At 34.3% G+C, this 26,268-nt stretch overlaps 1 protein-coding gene across 6 annotated transcripts in view; it reads left to right on the top strand.

Annotated features, from left to right (window-relative positions):
* The window catches only part of sorbs3 (sorbin and SH3 domain containing 3), an 88,968-nt gene that overhangs the window by 31,588 nt on the left and 31,112 nt on the right, over nt 1-26,268 (top strand). For all 6 annotated transcript variants that reach the window (XM_073819286.1, XM_073819285.1, XM_073819289.1 and 3 more), the window contains exons 2-5: nt 18,746-18,812; nt 21,603-21,794; nt 24,028-24,100; nt 25,437-25,576. In XM_073819286.1, the coding sequence (XP_073675387.1) occupies nt 18,801-18,812; nt 21,603-21,794; nt 24,028-24,100; nt 25,437-25,576 (417 nt within the window). In that variant the 5' untranslated portion in view covers nt 18,746-18,800. The remainder of the gene's footprint in view (nt 1-18,745; nt 18,813-21,602; nt 21,795-24,027; nt 24,101-25,436; nt 25,577-26,268) is intronic.

Below are 26,268 nucleotides of genomic sequence, written 5' to 3'. Positions count from 1 at the left end.
ATGAAATCTTTCTCACAATATTGCCTCAGTGTTTGATGTCCAGGTGTTTGTCCTCCATATGTGGGTTTTCTCAGCAGAGAGTGTTTGTTTGTACGTGTTTGTGTCATCTAAACATTGTTGTTTGTTTGAGCATCCAACCAGCCTGGCATAGCAACAGTTCGACCAATGGGATGCATTATGGATGGGGCAACATGTTTGTTCAACCAATGGCAGAAGGAGGGAATGTTCAGTAAAACCTATTTGAAAACAATCATTATTTTTCAAATATATTTCGCACAGAACCTCAGTAGGTTGCTGTTGTTCTGTCTCATCTGTTTCTTTTTGGAGTGTAAAACAAGAAGCTGGGCCAGTGTTGCCCCTTGTAGACAAACTAATCAGTGCAAAAAAAAGCTCAAGGCATACTTGCGAGCTGAGTGTTCAGAGTATGCATGGTTAGAAAAATTAGACAATTGGGAACAAAGTTTTGGCTGGGATGTGTACGCTTTGACCTAAATGGTGGTTGATGTCACACAGCGTGCCATTGTTTTTACCCAAGATCTCACTGGGATCATATCGCCCAGTCAGACAAGCAAAAAATGGAAAAAAGGACTGTAAAATCCATACAGTGTGGCCCTCGAGTAAGTGATATGATCTCGACATGATGTCAAATCTTTTGGCTCAATCTTACCTCATACTATGCTTTGTCTATCTGCTCGCTTTTATCTCTTAAACACACACACACACACACACACACACACACACAGTTGGGTTTACATGTTTTATGGGGACATTCCATTGGCGTAATGGTTTTTATACTGTACAAACCATACTTTCTATGGCCCTACACCTACCCTACACCTAAACCTAGCCCTCACAGGAGATTGTGCACACTTTTACTTCATCAAAAAAACTCATTGTGCATGATTTATAAGCCTGTTTCCTCATGGGGACCTAAGAAATGTCCCCACAAGGTCAAAATCTACTGGTATTCCTATCCTTCTGGGGACATTTGGTCCCCATAACGTGATGAATATCAGGTACACACACACACACACACACACACACACACACACGCACGCACATAACATCTGTATGTTTTAACAGCACACAGAAAGAAAAGCTCTCATAGCCGTTCACCTTCATTTGATAAACAAAGTGGCAAAAGATTGTGACTCATTCAGATGTTATCAGACAATGGAGAGGACTTCTCATCAATACACAATATTCCAATTTGCATTCATGACATAGTATGAAATACATAATTCATATGTAATTCAATGAAATACATTGTTCAATTAGTCACCAAAACTACTAAAGTGTATGCATTTTATTTACAGTTTTTTACAGACGCTAGGACACATTTCTCAATACTTAGGTCACTTTTGCAAAACTCTTCACACAGTGAGCACAACAGAAGTCTATGTGGGCTAAACTGAGGATCAATTATCATTGTTTTGGCACAAAATGCATTCAATGACTACATCTCTCAAATTTCTTGAATTCTTTTCTCACTCAGACACAACAACTGCCAAAAATCTTTGTACGTACGGGACATTTTGCACGTGCTTACATACTGTTTTCAAAACTGTTAAACTTATGTTCGAAACAATAACATAATGCAAAACTGAATAAGACAGCAAAATTCAACAGCAATATTTTATTGAAACATATTTCAAATCTAAAAATGCTAGTAGATTAGCATTACTATTGTATCTGTATCAGTGGATGGTGTGTATTTTGGAATTACTGTGCAAAAAAATAAAAATAAATAAACAACATAAAATATTGATGAATTCTGCATCATGTCTGATTCATTCCAGTAACATATATTGCAGTTATAAACAATATATATTGCCATTATAAACAGAGATGTGTCCTTGTTTTACACAAGAAAACACTGTGTAATGCTACATGTTGTTAGTGTTTTTTAGCTCATTGTTTTGTGGGTGACAAAGTGTGTTTGTCGGCTGTCAACCTTTGCTGGTGTTCTGGAAGAATGAGTTTATTTGAGACCTGAATAAAGTGTTTTAGTAGTTGTAGTGAATTTTGAATGTGAAATGAACTGCTTTGCCAAGCTGAAAGTCGGTTAGGAGAATTGTGAGAAGAGTTTTGCAAAAGTGACCTAGGTATTGAGAAATGTGTCCTAGCGTCTGTAAAAAACTGTAATTGCATATAAAATTCCAAACAAAATATCATCTGCAAATGATTTTTTAACCTTCTGTACTGGTGTTTGATAGATGTTTAAGTTAGTCTTAAGTGTCCTAGTTTTTGGGGCCACTGAATATGTGGACAAAATACTAATTATATAACAGATGTGAATCTAGTGTAAACATACCCTGAATATAGAGGCACTGTTAATTACTCGTCTTAAAAGTATACCATATAGTGTATCTGCTGATATATTTATATAAACTACATGATGGAATGGTCAACTGCTCCGCTCCAGAGCAATAAACAAACCAGCCCACTCTCAAGACATTTTCCAAATGCCTTTGTGAAAATGAATGGAAATGCAGGATAGAGTTCATTTGATCACTCACTGGGGAACAGTGTGTATGCGCTCTCATTGGACACTTGAGAATCACCAATATGGTCAAAAATGTCCTTAGTCTGAGACAGTTTTTAGCAAAGGTCTACACATGGTTTTAATGACTCACGGTTATTCAGCGAGTCTGTTAATGATTGAACAGACACTTTTAAAGACTCCAAAGTAGTTATAAATGTCTGTATATTCACTTTGGTGTCTTTCCCATTAGAACAAAAAAGAATGGACAATGTTTGGCTATAGTCACCAACACTTTTGAGTTTTGAGGTGAAAATATGACCAAAGAGAGAATATGATTTCAGGAATCTTATAGTCACAACAGTTAATTCATAAATTAAATCTATGTTTAAGCATTTTTAGTGTGCATTGGTACGTCATTTGATTCACTGAAGGGTTTTCTCACAACAAAAAATGAGTTTGCTATTGTTATAAAGGTCAAATGGCCAAATTTAACAAGTGTTTGTCTCTGGATTTTGACACAGGAACAATGAAATCTTGTCAGTATACAGTTCTATCTTTGGCATAGCTGTTGTGGCCATTGATAAAAGCTCTGTGCGTAGTTAAACTCAACCTGAAAAGCAGAATCGTTTAGCCTCAAACTGACCTGTGCCTCTTTTGACCTTTGATCTTTGGACAATGATGTCATGATCCATCTGCTGTCAACATGACAAATGAATCATTCCACTCCTTCACTGATAATAATGCCAAACAGCTTGCATGTTCAGCATGCTTCAATGCAAAAAAAAAAAAAAAATCATTTTCAGCAGTATTTTCCCAGTAAAAAATTAGAATTTTCATGTATTTAAAAAAGAATATACTTATAGTGCAAACTATATGTAATGTTTACTTTAGTGCTTGTTCATTTGTGACCCTGAACCACAAAACCAGTCCAAAGGGTCATTAAAAAAAAAAATTGAGAATAAATAAGCTTTCCATTGATGTATATGGTTTGATAGGATAGGACAATATTTGGCTATTTGAAGCTATTTGAAAATCTGGAATCAGAGGGTGCAAAAAAATTTAAATATTGAGAAAATCGCCTTTAAAGTTGTTCTTAGAAATGCATAATACTAATCAAAAATTAAGTTTTTATATATTTATGGTATGAAATTTACAAAATATCTTTATAGAACATCATCTTTACTTAATATCCTAATGATTTTTGGCATAAAAGAAAAATCGATCATTTTTACCCATACAATGTATTGTTGGCTATTGCTACAAATATACCCATGCTACCTATGACTAGTTTTATGGACCAGGGTCACATTTATAATTTTCAAATAGCATGTTAATAAACTCATCATATCAAATAACACACTACAGTTAAAATCATTGACGTATTCTCTGGTTCTGAAACAAGTAGCTTTAAGCATGCAGGCCTTGGTCACTATAAACAAATTAGCGATTGTCTTTATCTTATCAAATGCAATCATGTGTACGTGTTCATATGTGTGCTAAAACAAGCTGTCACTTCAAAGCTGTCATGCTAATACAAACTCACTTTACAGCTGTCACGAGCACCCTTGCGCTGGCAGTCATTATCTTTGAGGAATAATGTGTCTTCTACAGTATATCCAGTTCACACTCATCAAAATCTCATAATGTCTTTATAACAGATAAATTGGGGTGTTTAAACACTTAGAGTTAAAACTTGCCAACTTGTGACCAAAGAGCATCTATAAAAACTTATCATACCCGGCATAAAACATGTGACTCAGTATTATGTAAGAGCAGTTCAATTTGTTTGAATTGTAGTGCACTCCTTCCCGCCTGAAGTCACTGGATCTGCTGAGTGGATGGGTGGATCTCATCACTAATGTTCCACAAGTCAATCATTTATTACAGAGACTCAGACTATGTAATTGGTGATGTTGCCCTGAAGGAATTAGTTCAAGCAGAGATGTCATCATTTACTCATTCTCATGTTGTTCCAAACCTACAGTGTATTGGTTTTTCTGTGAAACATAAAAGGGAAATGTACTTCAGCATGCAGTTACAGCAGGGTCAGAAATTAACTTTTCCACAAAGGGGCAATATTTGCCCTCTAGAATAGATTTCCAGGGGCATTTCTACATTTTTATGATCACCTTAATATTCTAAAAACCATATGTCAATGTCAAAGTCAAATACTTAAATTTACCCAATTACTTTAATCAATATTTAAACTGTTGTCAATAACAATAGATTGTATAAAAAAAACTGGAGCTTATAGGGCTGCAATATTATGATAATAATATTATTATGATTACACAGATGATATTGTGATTCTGGCTTCATAGACAAACATGTCGGTCCATGATGTTAGCCAAGTCTACCACAAGTTATGCAGAAACTCACGTTATAATTATGGAAGCTACGAAATTAATCTTATGTATGTACATTATGTATGCACTGTGTTGTTTATGATTTGCTGGTGTGCACACTCAGAAACAGCTTAATGGTTTTTCCGATTGGCGCATTGTCAGTGATGGCTAATCTAATCACCTCTGGTTGGCCAGTGCATTCCTAAATTCAACAGAAATGCGTTTGATTGGTTGTAAGACTCAACGCTGCACAAAACAGGAAATGCAATTTCACGAATTGACACTTTTCATTCATTTTCACATTTCATTTTAATCGTGACAGCCGTAGTACATTGTTTAATTGTGCAGGGGCATTTTTTGCCCCTTTGTCTTTGATTTATGGGGTGTTTTTTGTTCAGTTTTTTGCCTCTCGTTTATTTCTGTCGCTGAGTAACAATTAATGGAGACTAAAGTATTTAAGTTTCCAAAACAACCCAAAAGCATCATAAACGTGGTCATTATAACTAATCTTGCCATCAGAATTCTTAACTTTCAAAGATCAAAGAGCATTCCATCAGTAAACCTTATATATAGTGCAAAAGCCATATCAACTACTTTTATAGATTTTTTACCATTTTGGAGCTTGACGGCCCTGTTCACATTCACTTTTATTATATTGAAAAAAGTGACCAGGATTCATCAAAAAGTCACTTTTTGTGTTTCACAGAAGAAAGAAAATCATATGGTTTGGAACGGCATGTGGGTGATTGAATGATGACATAACTTTCGTTTTCTGTGTGAACTATCCCTATAAAGTTTCCTGTGGAAAACATGATGTCACTTTAATAAAAGTCTTGGATTCCTACAGAGTTTGAGCATGTGGATAGTTTTCAATGCTATTTAAAAAGATTATAAAAGAAAGGCCATAAAAGAAAGACGTAATACTGTGATTGTGGTTGTTAAATTGTTATCTCTAAAATAAAACCACCTAAAGGCGGATGGATGGATCAGTGGACGTGACACAGAAAATATTTCAGCGATGATGTCCTTGGGAGTGTGCACTGGAAAAAATAAAAATGTTAACAAATATTAATATGGCTAAACCAACCTAAATGCGTTAATTTATCCCAACAAAACTACATTTTATGGGTAGAAATAACTCTTTAAATGAGAAGTTCACTTACATTTCCTGATCATTTTCTCACCCCCATGTCATCCAAGATGTTCATGTCTTTATTTCTTCAGTGGAAAAAAAGGTAAGGTTTTTGAGGAAAACATTCCAGGATTTTTTTCCATATAGTCGACTTCAATAGGGATCAACTGGTTAAAAGTCCGAATTGCAGTTCAGTACAGCTTCAAAGAGCTCTGCACGATCCCAGCTGAGGAATAAATGTCTTATCTAGCAAAACGATCGCTCATTTTCTAAAAAAACATATTAAATTAGGAAAAAAATAAGATGTTTAATAAGAGTTTATTGCCCTGTAGCCTACCTTTATTAACCTAAAACACAGATAAAGAACTAACCGATGACCTTTCCAACATGATTACCCAATATATTTGTATTTCTTTTTTAGAAAATGGCTGATCATTTCACTGGGTAAGACCCTTATTCCTCGGCTGGGATCGTGTAGAGCCCTTTGAAACTGCAGTTTAGACCTTCAACCCATTGGCCACCATTGAAGTCCACTATATGGAGAAAAATCCTGGAATGTTTTCCTCAGAAGCCTAATTTATTTTTGACTGAATAAAGAAAGAAATGAACCACTTGGTTGACATGTGGGTGAATAAATTAGCAGGAAAGTTTCATTCTGGAAGTGAACTTCTCCTTTAAGGTAACAAATGTGGAATAGGATGTGATTGGATAGTTTTGTGTCAGAGTTTGTCATGGATCAATATGAACCCAAATTTGTTGTTTGTTAGTATTACACAGTGTAGATTGATCAATATGACATTGTAATTTAGGGCTATTGTATGCTGTGGGTTCACATAGACCCTGTTATTGATGAACCCAATTTGAATGCAATTATACAATGGAGTTTTATTAAAAACAACTAGACTAAAGCAAATCAAGCCTGCATAGAGCATCACTGCAACCTGATATAACATCAACACGTGCAAGTGATTTGACTGAAGTAATTAACTTACTGACCCCTGCAGTCTACCAGACATTCATTAAGATGAGTTTGTGTCCTAATCAAGCCGGTTACTCCTCACAGATGGTATGCATGTTCGCTGCATGGAGCTAAAGGCCGTAATGCTTAATAATGTTGGTGCCGGAACTCTAAGCTCATAAAAAGCAGAACACTGATTAAATGTTAATGATTTTTCATTTACGTCTTACAGATTTCCTGCATGCCTGTTCTTATAAAACAAGATGAAAAGCAGATAAGAACTAAATTAAGAGCAGAGTAACAATGTTTTGACATTTTAGGTTACACTTTTCCCACGAAGCAGGCCAAAGTTTAACCTGAGAGCAAAGCTTTGGTCAACATATGTGACCCAGGACCACAAAACCATCATAATCAACCACAAACCATCATACGTAGCATGGCTATATTTGTAGCAATAGCTAACAATGCATTGTATGGGTCAAATTTTTCATATTTTCTTTTATGCCAAAAACTATTAGGATATTAAGTAAAGATCATGTTCCATAAAAAGTATTATGTCCATTTCATACCGTAAATATATCAAAACTTAATTTTTGATTAGTAATATGCATTGCTAAGAACTTCATTTGGACAACTTTAAAAACAATTTTCTCAATATTTAGATTTTTTTGCACCCTCAGATTACAGATTTTCAAATAGTTGTATCTCGGCCAAATATTATCCTATCCTAACAAACCATACATCAATGGAAAGCTTTATTCAGATTCCAGATCTTCAAATTGACCCTTATGACTGGTTTTGATGTCCAGGGTCACATATATGCATTCGCAGCCTACCTCATGTTGTTCCGAATCTCTTCTTTCTTATGCAGAACACAAAAGAAGATATTTTGAAGAATGTTTCAGCTATTTTTGTTTGCACAATGAAAGTCAATGGGGTCCAAAACATAACTGAATCCCCAATGACTTTCAATTCAGTTGGTGGACAAAAAAAGTCATCAGCTTTTGTGTTCCACAAAACAAAGAAATCCATACAAGTTTGGAACGACTTGAGGGTGAGTAAACCATAACAGAATTTTCATTTTTAGGTGAACTATGCCTTTAAATACGCATTTACAGACTGTTCAATGAGTATTGGACAGCACAAGCTTTCTAAAAACAGAAGCTCAACTCTGATTGGCTGATGTATAGTTTTCCTGGAAATCAGGAATGTTATGGTGTTAATGTGGTGCTAGGATCCTGTAACAAGGAAGGTCAGACTGAGACGTGCGGATCCATTCGCAGCATTTATTAGATGACACAAAACAAACAAACACAAAGGGGCAGGCAGAAATCGTCGTCAAAAAACAGGCAGAAAGGTCGGGGCTGGCAGCGAGAATCAAACACGGGAAGGAGTCCAGGAATCAAACACACGGGAAAACAAACACGGGAAGAAACGCTCAGAATTACGACCATTAGGAACAATAAGACTTGCAAGGTGGCTGTGTGTGTGAGAAGCTTAAAAGCAGTCAGTGTGATGAGGTGCAGCTGTGAGCGGTAATCAGTGCAGTGAGAAACAAGGAGCAGGTGAATGCAGTGATTAGTGCAGTGGCTTGTGGGGAATGAAGTCCATGATGTGTAGTGCAAGAGTTAATGATGACAAGACGACCAATACGTGACAGATCCACTTTACTGTGTACTACGATATGATAGTCTTATCCGGACTAAGTGGATGATTATGGCTCTTTTATCTTAAATCGATAAAGGTTTTTTTAGACTCTGAATGCTAAAACTTTGTTTAGATCATCCCCTAGTAAAACTCTGCAGGTGACAACCGCATGGCGCAAAGACATTCTCAGATATTGCAGGACAGGCCAGCCGTCCCGTCTTGTGCCAGTGACCTCAGAGCTGTGGGAAGCGTGTCAGATGTCATTGCCAAGTTTAAGTCCTCTGCAGGGACATTCCTCATCCCACTCGTCCACATCATCCCAGTGCCTCCTTCTTTATCAGCTCATACTGGCTTTCCATGCAAATACATTTCAGAATGTGTTTCTTGAGCAGCAAATCAGCATATTAGACTGATTTCTGAAGAATCATGTGACATTGAAGACTGAGATTTAGTAGCTATAAACTAGTCTCTAATGCACAGTACTGTATGTCCCAGATGAAAACAATGGACAAATCAAGTCTGCTAGCCTTCTGTTGGAAGAATGCAACATTTATGCATTGCAGATGCTTGTTTGAATTTTGTAATCCGCAAAAATCGCTTGGAGCGCACTAAACAAACAGCAGTAATGCTCAATGTGTTCTGAAGAGGAATCTGAGCATATTTCACCAAAGGATGTTTGAGGGAGACGTGACCGTATTAGGTTGTGTTTTAGGAGTCCTCTCCCAATTCCTGAGAGAATGTTGTTGGGTGCTGTGCTCTCTCTCTCTCTCACACACACAGAGTGCTCATTTAGGTAATAATGGTCTAAGCAGCCAACAGCAGTGCTGTCCAGTTTACAATCTTTTTACTCACACATCAAGGCATGAACTGTTTTGTTTAGAGAATTGCTGTGCACAACTAGTGAATTAATTAGTATTTATGAAGCCCTGTATGATTAAAATAGTTTTTTGTTCTCCTAATCGGCACTTACATTATACACATTGTTGCTTGAAAAACAACTAGACCGGTGTTTCTTAACCCGTGAAAACTTTCCATGTAGGAGAGCCCCTATAGTCTTAAAATGATTCAATATACACTGGCTTTCAAAAGTCTGGGTTAGTTTGTTTATTTATAAATGTAATTATTTACACTAGCAGTCAAAAGTTTTTGAACAGTATGATTTTTAATGTTTTATAAAGAAGTCTCCTCTGCTCACCAAGCCTGCATTTATTTGATCCACACTACAGCAAAAACAGTAAAAAAAATTAGTGTTTTTACTATTTAAAACAACTGCTTCCTATTGGAATATATTTTAAAATCGAATTTAATTCTATGATTTCAAAGTTGAATATTTAGAATCATTACTCCAGTCACATGATCCTTCGGAAATCATTCAGATATTCTGATTTGCTGCTCAAAAACATTTATTATTTATTGTTATGCTGAAAACAGCTGAATAGAATTTTTTTCAGGTGTCTTTGATGAATAGAAAGTTCAGAAGAACAGCATTTATCTGAAATAGAAATGTTCTGAAACATTATAAATGTCTTTATCATCACTTTTGATCAATTTAAAACATCCTTGCTAAATAAAAGTATTAATTTCTATCATTTTTATCCCAAAAAATAGATAAATAAATAAAATTATACTCCAATCTTTTGAATGGTAGTGTATATACGTAAATAGTTTTAGAGTGTCTGAAAAAAAAAAGAAAGTAGTCAACTAGTCAAACTCACTAATGCCCACCGTGACCCATCCCTAGTTTTGAGTGGCGCAGGATATAGTCCACTGACAGGTTAATACAGATGTATAATTACACACACACCCTCACACACAGCTCTCTTTGTTTCCTCCATACATGTGGAGACAGACAGTATGATAAATCAACACTCCTTCACTCTCAATTGTACAATTTTGAACTGGCTATTGAGTATTAGGGCTCTTTCTTTTATTTCCTCATGACTTTACAAAGCATGGCAGTCTGCAACAAAAGCTTTTCATATTTATACATGCAAAAACAGGCGGAAGGTTGGGCGTCCTTTTCTTCATTGTAAAATGTATGAATGAATAGCTTTAGTGTTTGATTCAAAGAACTGAAAACTTTACTCTTTTATGAACTGAATTAAATTGACTGTTGAAGAGAATGAACATGAATGATTTGTTTGTAACTTCATGACATGTCAAATACAGCTGTGATCCTTGCGTGTGTCACATAACGTCCTAAAAGGGAAACGGACAGGGTATGTGGGGTTTGCCATGGAAAATATTTAGTTTTTTTGCTAGCTTATGTGGATTTCAAAATGGTTTTGTAATGTTTTTATATGCACACCCTCACATGCCAAACCCACTCTACTTTTACTGTGTAACACAAAAGAAGTTGTTTAGAAGAATGTCCTGGCAGTTATTTCATAACAGTTAAAGTGAATGGATGGATGGATTCAACCAAACCCCAATAACAAAAAAAAGGACAAGCTTTAGGAAAATAATTCCTTTGACTCATGCACTATATTCTATGTCTTCTGAAGACTTAGATTTTTCTAAGAACAGACACAATTTTTTACTGAAAATATGGTTTGTATGGATCCCCCTAAAGGGACCTGATGATGGAAAACGCGTGACTTGGAAGGAATTGTCTTGCAATGCTTTTGCATTCGCTTGTAAAACTTAGGGTTGGGCCGATAGACAATGCCATATATCCCAATACTGTGTTCGGAAAGAAGACGTGTTCTATGGACCCCCTAAAGGGAATAAATATAAGGTGGCAGGAAAATGTATTTTTCAATACGTTCTCTTGCAGTTATATCATTGGGTAATTATACTGTATATAAATTGCGGGCAACAGGGAGCCGCTATTAATATGCGGGGCATTGAAATCGCTTTTAAATGCATGATCACTTTTAATATTCACTTTCGAGATTTGCGATCTCACGTGGTCTGCGTATTCTAGAGTTGGCAGTACTTACCACACGTTAAAAGATCAGATGCTTGTCAGTGGTGCTCAGGATATGCAAACCATTGTCCTCAGTCATCTCTCCTTATTCTGTTTATGTAAGTGAAATTGTATACAGTGGTGTGAAAAAGTGTTGGCCCCCTTAATGATTTTTTTTAATTTTTTTGGCATGTTTATAACACTTTAATATTTCAGATCATCAAACAAATTTAAATATTATTCAAAGATAACACATGCAAAAGGTTATAAAGCCATTTCTAAAGCTTTGGGACTCCAGTGAACCACAGGGAGAGTCATTATCTACAAATGGCGAAAACATGGAAGAGTGGTGAACCTTCCAAGGAGTGGCCAGCCGAGCAAAATTACCCCAAGAGCGCAGTGACGACTCATCCAAGAGGTCACAAAAGACCCCACAACAACATCTAAAGAACTGCAGACCTCTCTTGTCTCAGTTACAGTGTTCATGACTCCACCATAAGAAAGAGACTGGGTGAAAATGTCTTGCATGCCAGAGTTCCAAGATGAAAACCGCTGCTGAGCAAAAAGAACATAAAGGCTCATCTCAGTTTTGCCAGAACACATCTTGATGGTCCCCAAAACTTCTGGGAAAATACTCTGTGGACTGACAAAAGTTGAACTTTTTGGAAGGTGTGTGTCCCCTTACATCTGGCGTAAAAGTAACACAGCATTTCAGAAAAAGAACAACATACCAAAAGGAAAATATGGTGGTGGTTTTGCTGCTTCTGGATCTGGAAGACTTGCTGTGATAAATGGAACCATGAATTCTGCTGTCTACCAAAAAATCCTGAAGGACAATGTTCGGCCATCTGTTCGTGACCTCAAGCTGAAGCGAACTTGGGTTCTGCAGCAGGACAATGATTCCAAAACACATCAGCAAATCCACCTCTGAATGGCTGAAGAAAAATAAAATGAAGACTTTGGAGTGGCCTAGTCAAAGTCCTGACCTGAATCCTATTGAGATGCTGTGGCATGACCTTAAAAAGGCGGTTCATGCTCGAAAACCCTCCACTGTGGCTGAATTACAACAATTCTGCCAAGATGAGTGGGCCAAAATTCCTGCACAGTGCTGTAACAGACTCATTGCAAGTTATTGCAAACGCTTGATTGCAGTTGTTGCTGCTAAGGGTGGCCCAACCAGTTATTAAGTTTAGGAGGCAAACAGTTTTTCACACAGGGCCATGTGGGTTTGGATTTTGTTTTCCCTTCATAATAAAAATCGTCATTCAAAAACTGCATGTTGTATTTACTCGTGTTATCTTTGATTAATATTTAAATTTGTTTGATGATCTGAAACATTAAAGTTTTATTAGAACTCCCCTCCCCCGTGATGTCATTGTCCATTGCGATGTTTCACTGTAGACATCGTCCAATGCCAATTTGGTATAGATAATGCCCAACCCTAGTAAAACTTTTGCATTCCTTTAAGAAATTTTGTTCGCTTGTAAACATTTTGTGCTCCAACAAGAAATTTTGTGTTCAAAACCTTTGCATTTCAAAACGTTAGCATTTCTCAGAGAAAATTTGTGTTATCGTTAAAATGTTTGCATTCCCCTAGAAACTTTGCATTTGCTTTCAAAACTTTTGCATTTCCCCAAGAAATTTTGTTCTCTTCCAAAACTTGTGCGTTCCCCCAAAAAATTGTTCACTTGCAAATCTTTCACATTCCCCTGTGAAACGTTGTTTGCTTTCAAAACTTTTGCATTCCCCAAGAAATTGTGTTCACTTGCAAAACTTTTGCATTTTCTCTTGAAAAACTTTGTTTGCTTTCAAAACTTTTGCATTCTCCCAAAGACATTTAGTTTGCTTGCAAAACTTTTACGTCCCTCGAAGAAATTTTGTGTTTGCTTTCAAAACTACTGCTTTCTCTTAAGAAACTATGCATTAGCTTGCAAAACTTTCATGTTCCCCCAAGAAATTTTGTGTTTGTTTGAAAAACTTTAGGGTAAGAAACTTTGCGTTCGCTTGCAAAACTTTTGTTTTCCAACAAGAAGTTTTTTTTTTGTGTTTGTTTGCAAAACTTTTGTGTTCCAAAAAGAAACTTTGTATTTGCTCACAAAACTTTTATGGTCCACTCAGAAACTTTGCGTTTGCATTCAAATTTTGTGTTTCCCAAAAAACTTTGACTTTCAAAACTTTTGTTCCCCCATAAAACTTTGAATTCACTTTCAAAACTTTTGTGTTCTCCTGAAAACTTTGCTGTAAAAATGTTTGTTTCCCCATGAGATTTTCTGTTCACTTGGAAAACATATGTGTTTCCTTAGAAACTTTGCCTTCAATTGCAAAACTCTCAAAAATATCGTTTTTTCCCTTTGATAGTGTTGGAAAAAATATGAGACTGGAGTGTTGCAATATCTTTGCATTCTCTTACCAAACTTTTACATTCTCCCAGAAATCGGTGTTCACTTGCAAATTTCTTTCATTGCGGAAAGCAATAATTTTGCAAGAAAATGCAAACTGCACGTCAGTGCAAGATTTTTGTGGGAGCACAAAAATTTTTGTGAGCAAACACAAAGTTTCTTGGAGGAACACAAAAATTTTGCAAACAAATGCAAAAGCAGTGCAATGTCATTTTTTCTCCAATCCCATATTTTTTCAATCACCATGTTCATTTAGTGGGTTTGTGGGTTTGAAAAGACATGGGTAAATAAATGACAAAAATTTAATTTTTCAGTAAACTATTCCTTTAATGTTTAGTCATATTTCACTTCTGTTCCAGAGTTCACCCTCATTAATTGATACAGTACAAATCCATATATGTTAACAAGCAGCACCGTTCATGCAAATAAACAGACCCCCACTGTAGGACCCTCACATACTGAGAGGTCATTGTGAAGCACACATACATACACACGCTCAATTGTTGTTTTCAGTTATGTAATAGAGCTCATTCAAGACTGGTGAGTCATCTGGGCCAAGAGAATGAGAGAAGAGAATAACCCAACATATAATTCCCTGTGTGAACAGCCCAGTGCTCATGGCAGTGGATACAGCATTCAGGAAACTGACGGCAATCATTATGGTCTCCAGTTTATAGTTAATCATCTTGCATGGAAAACACATCTCCAGGAGCGCTCAGAGCGGGAAACACTGATGTCAAATGGAAAGCTAAAGTCATATGAAACATTTCATGTTGGAAAGCTCACCGGTTGCCATGATGACCGAGCTTTTGTAGCTTTCAAACCATTTCTTTTGTAGAGCAGTAGAAAAATGTTCTTATGTTTCAATCAGTTTTTTCTTACTTAAACAGTTTTTGCTTCAGGTATTTGTGAAGTTGTTTACAGTATACCAGATTGGTCTGATTGCTCATCTGTTGTGGCGTTTACATACACGGTGATGACTTGTTGGAAAGTTTGACCAGTAGTCATTTTTTAGTTATTCAATGCCATGGCAATAGAGCAGGAATGTCCATATTGCAATGTCTTATTTTTAGGTTTGCACATTTACTAATGACCAAACAAACAAACAAAACACTAAAATTTGTTGAAGCATGCTCACACCACAGACAGAGGTTAAATGATGGTACGTTGAGCACGTTAAGTGGGAATACACAACAGCCACTGTGACCATACCACAAAATCCTTCTGTCTAAGACAATGAGAGAAAACATGCAAAGAATTGTAGGGACTGAATCCGGGAATGTTCATATTATCCATGTGTAGAAAGACAGTAAGAGAAAAGGAACAACACAAACTATAAACTGTTTTTTGTGAGAATAAGCAGCAGTTAGTAATACATTCACACCAGCAGGTGTCAATATGAAGTCTAACACCACTGAGATAAGAACAGACAAGCAAAATTGGCTACCTGATCTCATGACGAAAACCTGTGGGAACTTTTTCGCAAGATGCAAAATACGTACCAATAAGTATATGTCACTGCAACAATAGAGGTGGTAAAACAGAAAGCACTTTACACAGTTATGGTTACAACTCAATATGTTTCACTTTCTGGACATAACAAGCTTGCTCGGTAGCTCAGCCAGGACAGAAATGGACTTAGGATGCGAAATCCTTGGGTACAAATCCTGTGAAAAAACATGACTCACGATGAAAGAGTTGAAAGATGAGAGATGGATAAACAAGCTAAAATAACATGCTTGCGATTGCGTTTTTTTTAACGCCATATTTGCTTTTGTTCAAACTATCAGGTAGGTTTAGGTGTAGTGCAGATGCTACGTTATTTTAAAACGTCACGGAGCATTAGAGTTATAGCGCCACTCAACTGCAGTGTTGGGCACGTTTAAAAAAAAAGGTAATGATAGTTACTATTGTCACATGTCTCCTTATGTTTCCAGTCTTTTGCCTTATGTTTGCACTGTTGAAATTTGGTTTCTCCCTCTGTCTCCCCCTGTCAGTTTGTATGATTTGGTTTAGCCCTTGTTAAGTGATTATCGTTTTCACCTGTGTGTCTTGATTAGTTTGCTTTATAAGTCAGTCTTTGAGTTCAGTCCTTGGTCGGTCATTTAATGTCAATGCTCCTTAATGTTCCTGGATGTTATTTTTGATGTCAAATGTGTTCAGTGTGTGTGGAAATCCCCTGTCTCTTCCTTGGAAATCAAGATTAAAAGTATTCGTTATTTGACTTTGACTTTCGCCTCGTCAATCCAGCACCGGCTGTTACAACTATTTACTTCTCACAAATAGTAACTGAGTTATTAACCGAGTTACATCATTATAAAAGCAACTAAATACCAAGGAAAGTAACTGTGTTACTTTTTCTTTTTTAAATGTTTGAGTATGTCAAATAACTTGGATGCCCCCAATATTAAATATGGCAAATGAATAAAACATTGTACATTAATCTATACTATTTTAATGCTGCTGTGGGCCAATTTGAGAAGCTGCGTTTCCATTACAGATTTGCGCCAAAAACTTTGGCGCTATTTTATAAATGTTGATTAAAAAGTATTGCAAAATGACAGCGTTTCCATTAACCGATGTTATAGGACTGAAACGTAATTTTTTCCTCTTTCGATAAGTCATGGCAACGCAGCTAGTAGCTGCGTTTCCATTACCCTTTAAATTGCACAAATTGAATTTGCGAATTGAAAATACACCTAATAGAAATGCGTCGATTGCGCAAAAACTCCCATGTATCGCAAAAATGTTTTTACCGCTTACATGAGGTGGTCTTTCAGGCAATTCGAAAAAGGAATATTTGCAAAACAGCAATGGAAACTTTTTTTCGCATTTACAGGTCACATTCGATTAAATATAGCCAAAATCCCACAAAAATACGTTGCCATGACTTATCGTGAGAGGAAAAAATTAAGTTTCAGTCGCATAACATCAATTAAACAGAAACACCGTCCTTTCGCAATACTTTTTAATCGACATTTATAAGATAGCGCCGAAGTTTTGCGCAAATCTGTAATGGAAATGCAGCTAGTGACACCTTCCAGGGGCTAAATATCACATTATTGGATTCGCTATGACCCGCGGACATGAAAAACATCCCACGGCAACACTGTTTGCACACAGTGTGGCCTAATTTTTTCTTGATGACCACGAAAAGAACTAAAAATAATCTATAATTTTGAAACTGCAGCGGGTCTGCTTTTATTTGTGTATAGTCATAATAACAAGAAAACAATGTGCTTTTGTAAAATAAATAAAATAAACAGGGTGCACTCTTTGCCATCTCATACTCCGTCACTTCTCTTCACAGACGTGTAAATAAAACAGCCTGAATATCCGTTACTATGTGCCTCACAGACATGAGTATAGACATATATGAATAGAACACTTGAAATGTCTACTTTTAAATGTCAGAGAACAAATTTTCTCTGATAAAGTAATCCGTATGATACCAACGCAAGCTCCAGTTATTCCTGTCTAAACTAAACTCTAATGTAATCACGCCCATGAGCTGCTTCGCTTTTTACATTTTAAACATCCATGTGAGACGCATGGACTTGTAGATAAATGCCCACATCACCTCCGTTAAGAAATGTGAACATTCATCAAGTTCATCTTGGCTGCTTTTCATTTCTGGAAAAAAGAAGCGCTGTGAAGAATAAGCCAGAATTTACCTCAGAAGAAGAACACAATGCGAAAATTATAGTAACGCTGCATTTTATTGTCAGTAATGGCGTTTTAACAGGCGAAACAGTAATTTGTTTGATTACACATTACTGAAAAAAGTAATGCCATTAGTAACGCTGTTTATTTATAATGGTGTTATTCCCATCACTGCTCAACAGACATTTCAAGTCCGAACTACTGTGACTACTGTTGTCTGTTCGGGGAAAAAAAACAAAACCTCTTTTAGCGCCTTTTAGTGGACATTTCACATTGAATATGTCACGAAATGTACATGGCAGTTCATATTTTGTCTAGCGAAAACGTTCCCACAGGAAAGTTTTTCGTCATGAGATCAGGTTGGAAAAATGGAGAACAATTCGTTATTATTTTATGATCAACGAAATTATCTTAATAAAATAATAATCACAATTAGCAATCACCTATTTACAAAATGCATATCTTTCTCAGGACAAAAAGTAGAAATGAATGTAAAAAATAAATTGGGTGCCAAAATAGTCCTTCTTAAAGGGGACATCGGATGCAAAATTCACTCTAACATGGTGTTTGCAAATAAATGTGTCTTAGCAGTGTGTGGACACAACCACCATACAATAATAAAAAAATCCATTCCTTTTTTTTTTTAATTCCCCAAAAACCTAAACAGTCTCAATTATCAAGCCATTTTGATTTTCTGAGCAGTATGACGTCCACGACCGCTGACGGACTGTCCCGTGTTAGCTTATTTGTACGCTGTTCGCCATTTTCTCAGCATTCGAGCAGCTGTAGCGACAACAATGTCTTGTAAGCAATGCAGGTGTTTTGTATTTGGATGTAAAAGTAAACATACTAGTCTTCATTTTCTCCCGACATCAGAGACACTGAGAATGCAGTGGATTAGTTTTGTTTTTGATGGTAACGCACCACCGAATACACAAAAAAATGGAAGTGAGGGGCGGAGTAAGCAGTCGCTCATTATCATTTAAAGAGACATGCACCAAAACAGGTTGCAGAAAATGGGCTTGGAATTGATTATTCCTTCATGCATTAGCAATCAGCAATTACATACTGTTCTCAGTTACTGATTTAAATGAAATAGAAACAAAGTAACTATTAAAAATCCTTTAGCTTTAAATGTTTTACATTTAAAATATCTGCCTGAATTCTGCATCAAGAAATAACATTATTTTTAATGCTGTTTCTTTCAGGCAGTGAGTCTGAGATCTAAGTGATTACTGACCAGCATCCCTCCCTGCAGATGACATGCAGTCTCAGGTAAGACAAACTTTCAAAGCATCTGTTGAAGTTCAAAGCTTGCTCTCTGCATTTCTCAAACCGCTAAACTCATGTTATTGTGAGGAACTTCGCACTTGCACTTACTTATGATCCTTGGCAGCGCTTGGGCCGTTCAGCATCACCTCGAAAGCCGCCCTGGAACCACAGAAAGAAAGAAACGTTACAAACAGCCCCTTTACACAATGACAGGAGGGGAGAAAGAGAGAGCTATTTATGGACTAGACTTGGATTTCCATGAAAAAGCCCTAGTCCCTGGTCCCCTAGCTCACAAAGGCATCTCCATGATTTAACAAGATACAGTTTCACCATCTGTGAGAACACAGGGATCTTCCCATGACCCCTAGAGTTCGCATGGAGAGAGGGAGCATTATTCAGGTCACAGAGGGAGCAGAAAGTGAGGGATGGTGGGGTTCGAGTCAAGAGGAAGAGGAAAGGAGGTCAGGAAGATGTTTTGCAATGCAAAACTTACCAAGTAGTGTTAACTTAACCTGTTATCCATGACTGGTTCTAGTGAACTCTTCGTGAACCTGTTGGCCGAGAATCACACCTTAGTGAGTTTCTTCTAGGTAGTAGTTTTTTCTCTTGTGGCCCCTCAAACTAAGCCCCAAAGAGTCTTTTTGTGTAAGAAGGTGGAACATCTTCAATGTAAAATTGGACGAGGATTGACAGTTTGTTTTGATACTTGCAAATTGAGCTGACAGGAAAGGAGATTTATCATTGCTGAAGTTGCTTCCAAAAACCCTTCCAAAAACAGTCACTGGCAAAAATATAAAATGTAATATAATAATACTTTTAAATGTTTATCAATAGTAAGGTAATTTTTTAACAAGAGCAAAATTAAAGTTTTCATTTAGCCAAAAACTGAAATCAAAATCAAACTCTAGAAGTTAGATTTGGTTAATTGGGTAGCTGAACTCTTATTCTGTTTGGGGTGTTCTCAGGTGATAAATTAAACCAGTCATAATAAAGTTATCCAAGCTGTGTTTTCATGTCATCACTAAATTTACATATTGCTATTTTAGCTTAAGTTTGGTTTACTGTGAAGTGTGCCCACACTGCTGACAAAAAACTGTAAAAAAAAAAAAAAAAAAAAACTAAAACGTGTTTTTTTTTAATTATTGGAATAAAGCTGAATTAGAATAAAAATTTAAATAAAATATAAATATTAGATTAATTGTATTAAATTAAATTGTATAAATATAATATATAAAAGTATAAATAAAATAAGTTGAAGTACTAAATTAATATAAATATATGCTAATACCACTACTAATGTACTATTGTTAATTAAACTGAAAAAAAATATATAAATACATTTTAGTTAAATATATTTATTCATAATAAATAAAAATGACAAAAGCATCCTTTCACTACACTGGATTAATTTATTTTATTTTAATAAAATAAAATATAAATATGAAATGAAACATTTTAACTTAAATGAAAACAGAAATGTTGCTTTGGCAACATAAGTATAAAACAATAAGCTGAAGTACTAAATTAATATAAATATGTACTAATGCCACTACTATTATGCTGTAAATAGAACTGAAAAACTTAATTTAGTTAAATTTATTTAGCTATTTAATTTATTTATAATAAATAAAATGACAAAAGCAGCATTTTGCTTATTAATTAATTTATTTTTTAATTCAAAATAGAGCTGAAATAAAATAAAATATAAATATTAGATTAAAAATGTTAACTTAAATGAAAATAGAAATGTTGTTTTGGCAACATGAGTATAAATAAAATAAGTTGAACTACTAAATAAATACCAATATGTACTTATACCACTACTAATATACTATTGTGAATAGAACTGAAATATATTTAAAAAATAGTTACATTTATTTATTTAGAATAAATTAAAATGACAAAAGCAGCCTTTCACTATTATTATTTATTTATTTATTTATTTTTTATTATGTTATTATCATTTTTATCTATTTATTTATTTATTGCTGTTTTGGCCAAATATTGTTGGATTCTGTTGGATTAGTTTTAGTGCATCACTACTCTTGTGAAAAAAAGTTACGCTTTTATTATTTAGAAAAAATAAGCATACTATTTTCTGACACTTAAGTGCATTATTTACAATTAAATGATTGCACTATATACATGCAATTAGTTGAACTTTAGAGTGATTTTTCGACTTAGGACTTAAATATCCTTATATGTAATTTTATTTCCTTAGTATTATTTTATCTGCAAATACACTTAAAAAAAACACTATAAGTACACTATAAGCACACATTCAGTACAATTAAACACACTTCACGAGGGAGGTCAATAGAGGAATAAACCTATTGCCCAGACAGTGGTGTAATTACAGTATAAAACAACTGGGGCTAACTAACTAACTAAATCTTCACTTCCTGTTCTTGACAACAAGACTGAATGTCTTATGCATATTTTACTTTCATAGAGACTGTGATTAAACTCAGTGAGTAGCACTGTTGCCTCACAGCAAGAAGGTCTGTTTCGAATCCTGACATATCCTGATTTTCTCTACATGCTTCCATTTCCTCCATAATCTGAAGACATGCAGTATAGGTGAATTGGACCCTATAAATTGCCCATACAGTAGGTGAGAATGTGTGTGTGAGTCGTGATGGACTGGTCATCTGTTCAGGGTGTCCCCCAACTGTGACCCAAAACACTGGGATAAATTCCAGCCCAGTGATGCTGCAGAAGATAAAGCAGTGTGGAAAATATTTGGATGGAAACTGATTCTAGATAGTGACATAAAATCTGTTTTTCTCGCAGAGAAGAGTGGAGGTGCATGACCATCTCAATGGCTCGCGGATCGTTTTCTCGGACGAGGCTCTTCCCGGATCAAGACAGCACTTCATGTCTCCGGATATGACCCAGGAAGTAGTCGTAATCTCCCCTGGACTTCCTACGCCTCCCTTAAGTCCGTTCCACAACAGTTCAGCCCTTGCACCTTCACAGTACAAGGCAAGAGCACAACTGTAACATATTACTGCCGCAGACGTTATTCCACATGTGTTGAGAACTTTATTATTCGAATGCACTAGGGTCCAAAGAACTAAAACTATATTGAAAATTGATTCAAAATCTAATTTAAACCTGGAAATAAACTGAGAGACTGTTTAAGAAATATTGGTAACACTTACAGTAAGGTTACATTAGTTAATGCACTTTAAAAAATTTAGATGCAAAATATCTAAAAATTCTTAAATCAAGAAGGATTTTCTAGACGAGTAAAAATTATTTTCAATAATCTGCCAATGGGGTAAGCAAAAAAAAATCTTATTTTAAACAGAAAACAAGATTTTTTTTCTTACTCCATTGGCACATTATTTAGCTTGTTTCAAGCAAAAACACGCTTAATTTTGACTTGTTTTTTCTGAAAACAAGAAAATAATTTTTACTTGACAAAAGCACACAACAGTTGCTAAAACTTAAAATATGAAAAGCTAAAAATATAAATATATGAAAATTAACTAAAATTATTCAATTTAAAACAAATTCATAATGTTTTTTTCTGAAAACAAGAAAATAATTTTTACTTGTCTAGAAAAATCCTTCTTGATTTAAGAATTTGTAGATATTTTGGCTGGAAACAAGACAAAAATCTAAGTGAAAAAACGTTTTTTGCAGTGTGTATAAAAATAAAATGAAATAAAAATAATTTGTACAAATTTTTTAAATATTTTTAAAATGACAAAAGCACATAACAGTTGCTAAAACTTAAAATATGAAAAGCTAAAAATATAAATATATGACAGTTAACTAAAATTATTCAATTTAAAACAAATTCATAACGTTTTTTTTTCTGAAAACAAGAACATTTTTACTTGTCTAGAAAATCCTTCTTGATTTAAGAATTTTTAGATATGATTGATTCTTAGTTCATGTTACCTAATATAGTTAACTATTGTTAACTAATGAACCTTATTGTAAAGTGTTACCGAAATATTTTAATATTTTGCAGATTTCTAGGTTGCTAAATTTTATGTTAAGTAATAATTAAAATATAAATGATTAAAATAATAATAAAATGTATTAATCATTAAACATTTGGGACATACCAAATGATAAAACTTTCTTAAACAAATGTAAAATTTTCATTTTAAATCTATTCAGTTCAATTCAAACCAACAGTAAACTTTTTCACATTTTGTTACTAACTTAATAGCTTCACTTGAGTAGCATTGAGGGTGTTATTTAAAAAAATAAACTGTTAAAACTAATACTTAAAATTGTTCTCATTACTTGAAATAAAGCTTATTATAAAAAATAAAATAAAAAAATATTAGAGAAAAAAAACTTAAACATAAAATATATTTAAAATATATACTGAAATAATTTGAAGTGTTAAATTGAATAAAACTACAATAAAATAATTTTTACTAATGTTTAAAATATTTCTTTTTAAATGACAAAAGCACATAACAGTTTCTAAAACTGAAAATATGAAAAGCTAAAAATATAAACATATGAAAATGAAAACAAAGCATTCAGCTAAAAACTAATTCAAAATAATAAATCAGAATCAGAATCAGAATGAGCTTTATTGCCAGGTATGTTTGCACATACTAGGAATTTGTTTTTGTGACAGAGCTCCACAGTGCTACAGAATGACAGTGACAAGACGATACATATTATAAAAAGAACAATATACAAGTATACAAGACAGACAATGTGCAAATATATAATAAATATAATATAATATATTTATTAATATAATATAATATAATAAATATAATAAATACTACAATAGTATATAAATAATACTTAAATAACACTGCTTTGACATTGTACACACTTGGACTGAATATGTGCAAGTGCATAACTTATGTTGTTCTGCCCCCTTGTGGTAGTAACTTAAAAAAGGCCTCTTAAGGGTTTGATGTTGTAATCCTGTAATACATATTTTAATTATTTATTATATAGTGTCCCCAAAGTAGTGGGATACATTAAATGTGTTTGTATTAGATAAAAAAAAAATATATATATATATATATATATATATATCACAAGACAGCACAAGCAGTTGTTTTGCACTTGTTTTGATGTTTTGTGTGTAATACAATGACATTGGATGTGTTTAAGTGCAACTTAAGTGTGTTTTATTACTGATAAATCATCTAATGTACCTGTATTGTCTTTACAATACTGTTTCAACAAATGTGGTTGTCATATGCTGTATCTCTGTTTCCATCAGGTCACAGAGGTCAATGGAGGTGGATTCCCAACACAAAGTTTTGGATCCTACTATGGGCCGAATCAGACAAATGGTAAATCATCTACATGACATCAGAAAATCAGTGCATATCAAAACACAGAAGCACAGTTGCACTCAAAATTATTGAACCCTCCAGAGACTGGAGATCTATGGAGACCAGGATTTCTGAAGATCCAGGATCTTTTAAAAATTGCATCTACAACAGTTTACTGGCATATACAAAGTGATAATGTGAATATATAATGTAATGTTTTTGAGTTTTGGGATTTTTTGATAACAGCTTTGTCATAATTATTCAACTCCAATTCATCATTGCTGTTTTTAAGTCACTTTTTTATAGTATGAAACAAAATTGTCCTATATAATAATTAAGCCTTTAGAAACTCTATTTAAAAAACAGAAGTAGCTTGAGCTGTTACACAGACATACATTTAGCCCATGCATGTGCTGAAGTTGAGTAGCAAATATGGCAAAGTCAACAGAGCTCTCACCGAAACTATAGAGAAGAAATAGTTTTATTATATTAGGAGGTCTAAGGCTACACTGTATAAAAATTGCTGTAGTTCTGCAGCTGGTTGCCAGTAACTTACTGTAGATTTTTAATTTATGTTATTTACTGGCAACAGGTTGTTCAAAGTTAAATGAACATTAAACATTAACAAGTCTTTGTCTTTACAGAATAAAACTATAAAATAACAACCTACTGCAAAGCATTCTGGGAACCAGAAACCTTCATCAACCTTTTTCTGTTTTTTTCCTTCAGATTTTGGTTCCCAGAATGCTTTGCATGAGGCTGTTATTTTAGTTTTATTCTGTAAAGATAAAGACTTGTTAATGTTTAATGTTCAATTAACTTTGAACAAACTGTTGCCAGTAAATAGCATAAATTTAAATCTACAGTAATTTACTGGCAACCAGCTGCCAGTAATACTGTAATTTCTACAGATTTTGTTTACAGTGTACATGAAGATTTCCAAGACATTAAAAGTTCCTAGAGACAAGGCTGGCAGCATTATTCCTTAGTTTAAAATGTTTTGTACCACAAAACCTTTGAGGGTGTTGAACATGAACATTTAGAGCCAATTTGATTTTTTTTTTTTATTATTCATCATCTTACGCTCTCAGAATTACTCAAATGTGTATTAATACACTTTCTTCAATAGTTTACTGATGCCTTTGTTGAATTGTTTTTATACAGTTTTGTTCTCTGCAGCAAAATCTGATTTTTTTTTTATTTTAACAGTATCTTATCTTGTATCTTGTTTGTGGTGATATAGTATATTTAAGTATATATAAAGTGTAGGTTTTGATACTTTAAATCAGAATGAAAATACACTGTATTTCATGTGATTTCATATGTGTTAAATTGTCATCTCTCTGCCTTTCAGTTGGATTATCCAATGGTGGGATACGGACTGGAGGTTCTGCCACATTGCCCAGGACGTCTGGCACTCGAGAGGAGCGCTTAATCAAGTTTTCTGGAATAGGTCCTGTAGATGAGACAGGAATGCCGATCGCATCCCGATCTGTGAGTCTCACTGAGCCACTGCAGTCCCACAATGCATTCATGTGTCATATCTTTAGTCAGTTGGATATTACAGTAAAATCCATGGCTATTGTTTCTGTTATCCATAAATTAGTCATAAATACAAAGTGTGCTTTTATCAGAACCTAAACTGTATAAACTGTTTTCATTACTTGAAATTAAATAAACATTAAATGAAATAATAATTACTATCTGAAAACATAAAAAATACTACATAGCACATAAGCATATTTTAAAAAAATGAGAAAAACAACAAAATTACTGGAAATGAAACTTAAATAGCGGAAAATAAAACCGATATAAAATATAATACTTATATAAAAATAAAACAGAATTTCTTAAAATATTGTTAAAAATATTAAGAATTAATTAATTAAGAATTATTAATATTTAATATGTAGATATTAACATCTCTTGTATTAAGTTTATTTTTCTTACCCCATTAACAAATTGTTTGTCTAGTTTTTTTAAAATATATCTCACAAAATTGTATTTTTGCTTAAAACAAGAAAAAGTGTTTGCTAATGAGGTCAGAAAAACTTCAAGATATGTTCAAGATTTAATAATACGTCCCAAAAAAAATCAAGATATATTTTTTGAAGACGGACAGTAATATTTTGTGCATATTTTACCCTTTACCCTTTGCTCTTTTATATATATATACAGCATGCAAA

This window comes from Garra rufa, chromosome 15 (assembly GCF_049309525.1).
Source record: "Garra rufa chromosome 15, GarRuf1.0, whole genome shotgun sequence".
Lineage (NCBI taxonomy): Eukaryota > Metazoa > Chordata > Actinopteri > Cypriniformes > Cyprinidae > Garra > Garra rufa.
Note: the sequence above shows the minus strand (reverse complement) of the source record. Positions and strands in the feature narration are given on the sequence as shown.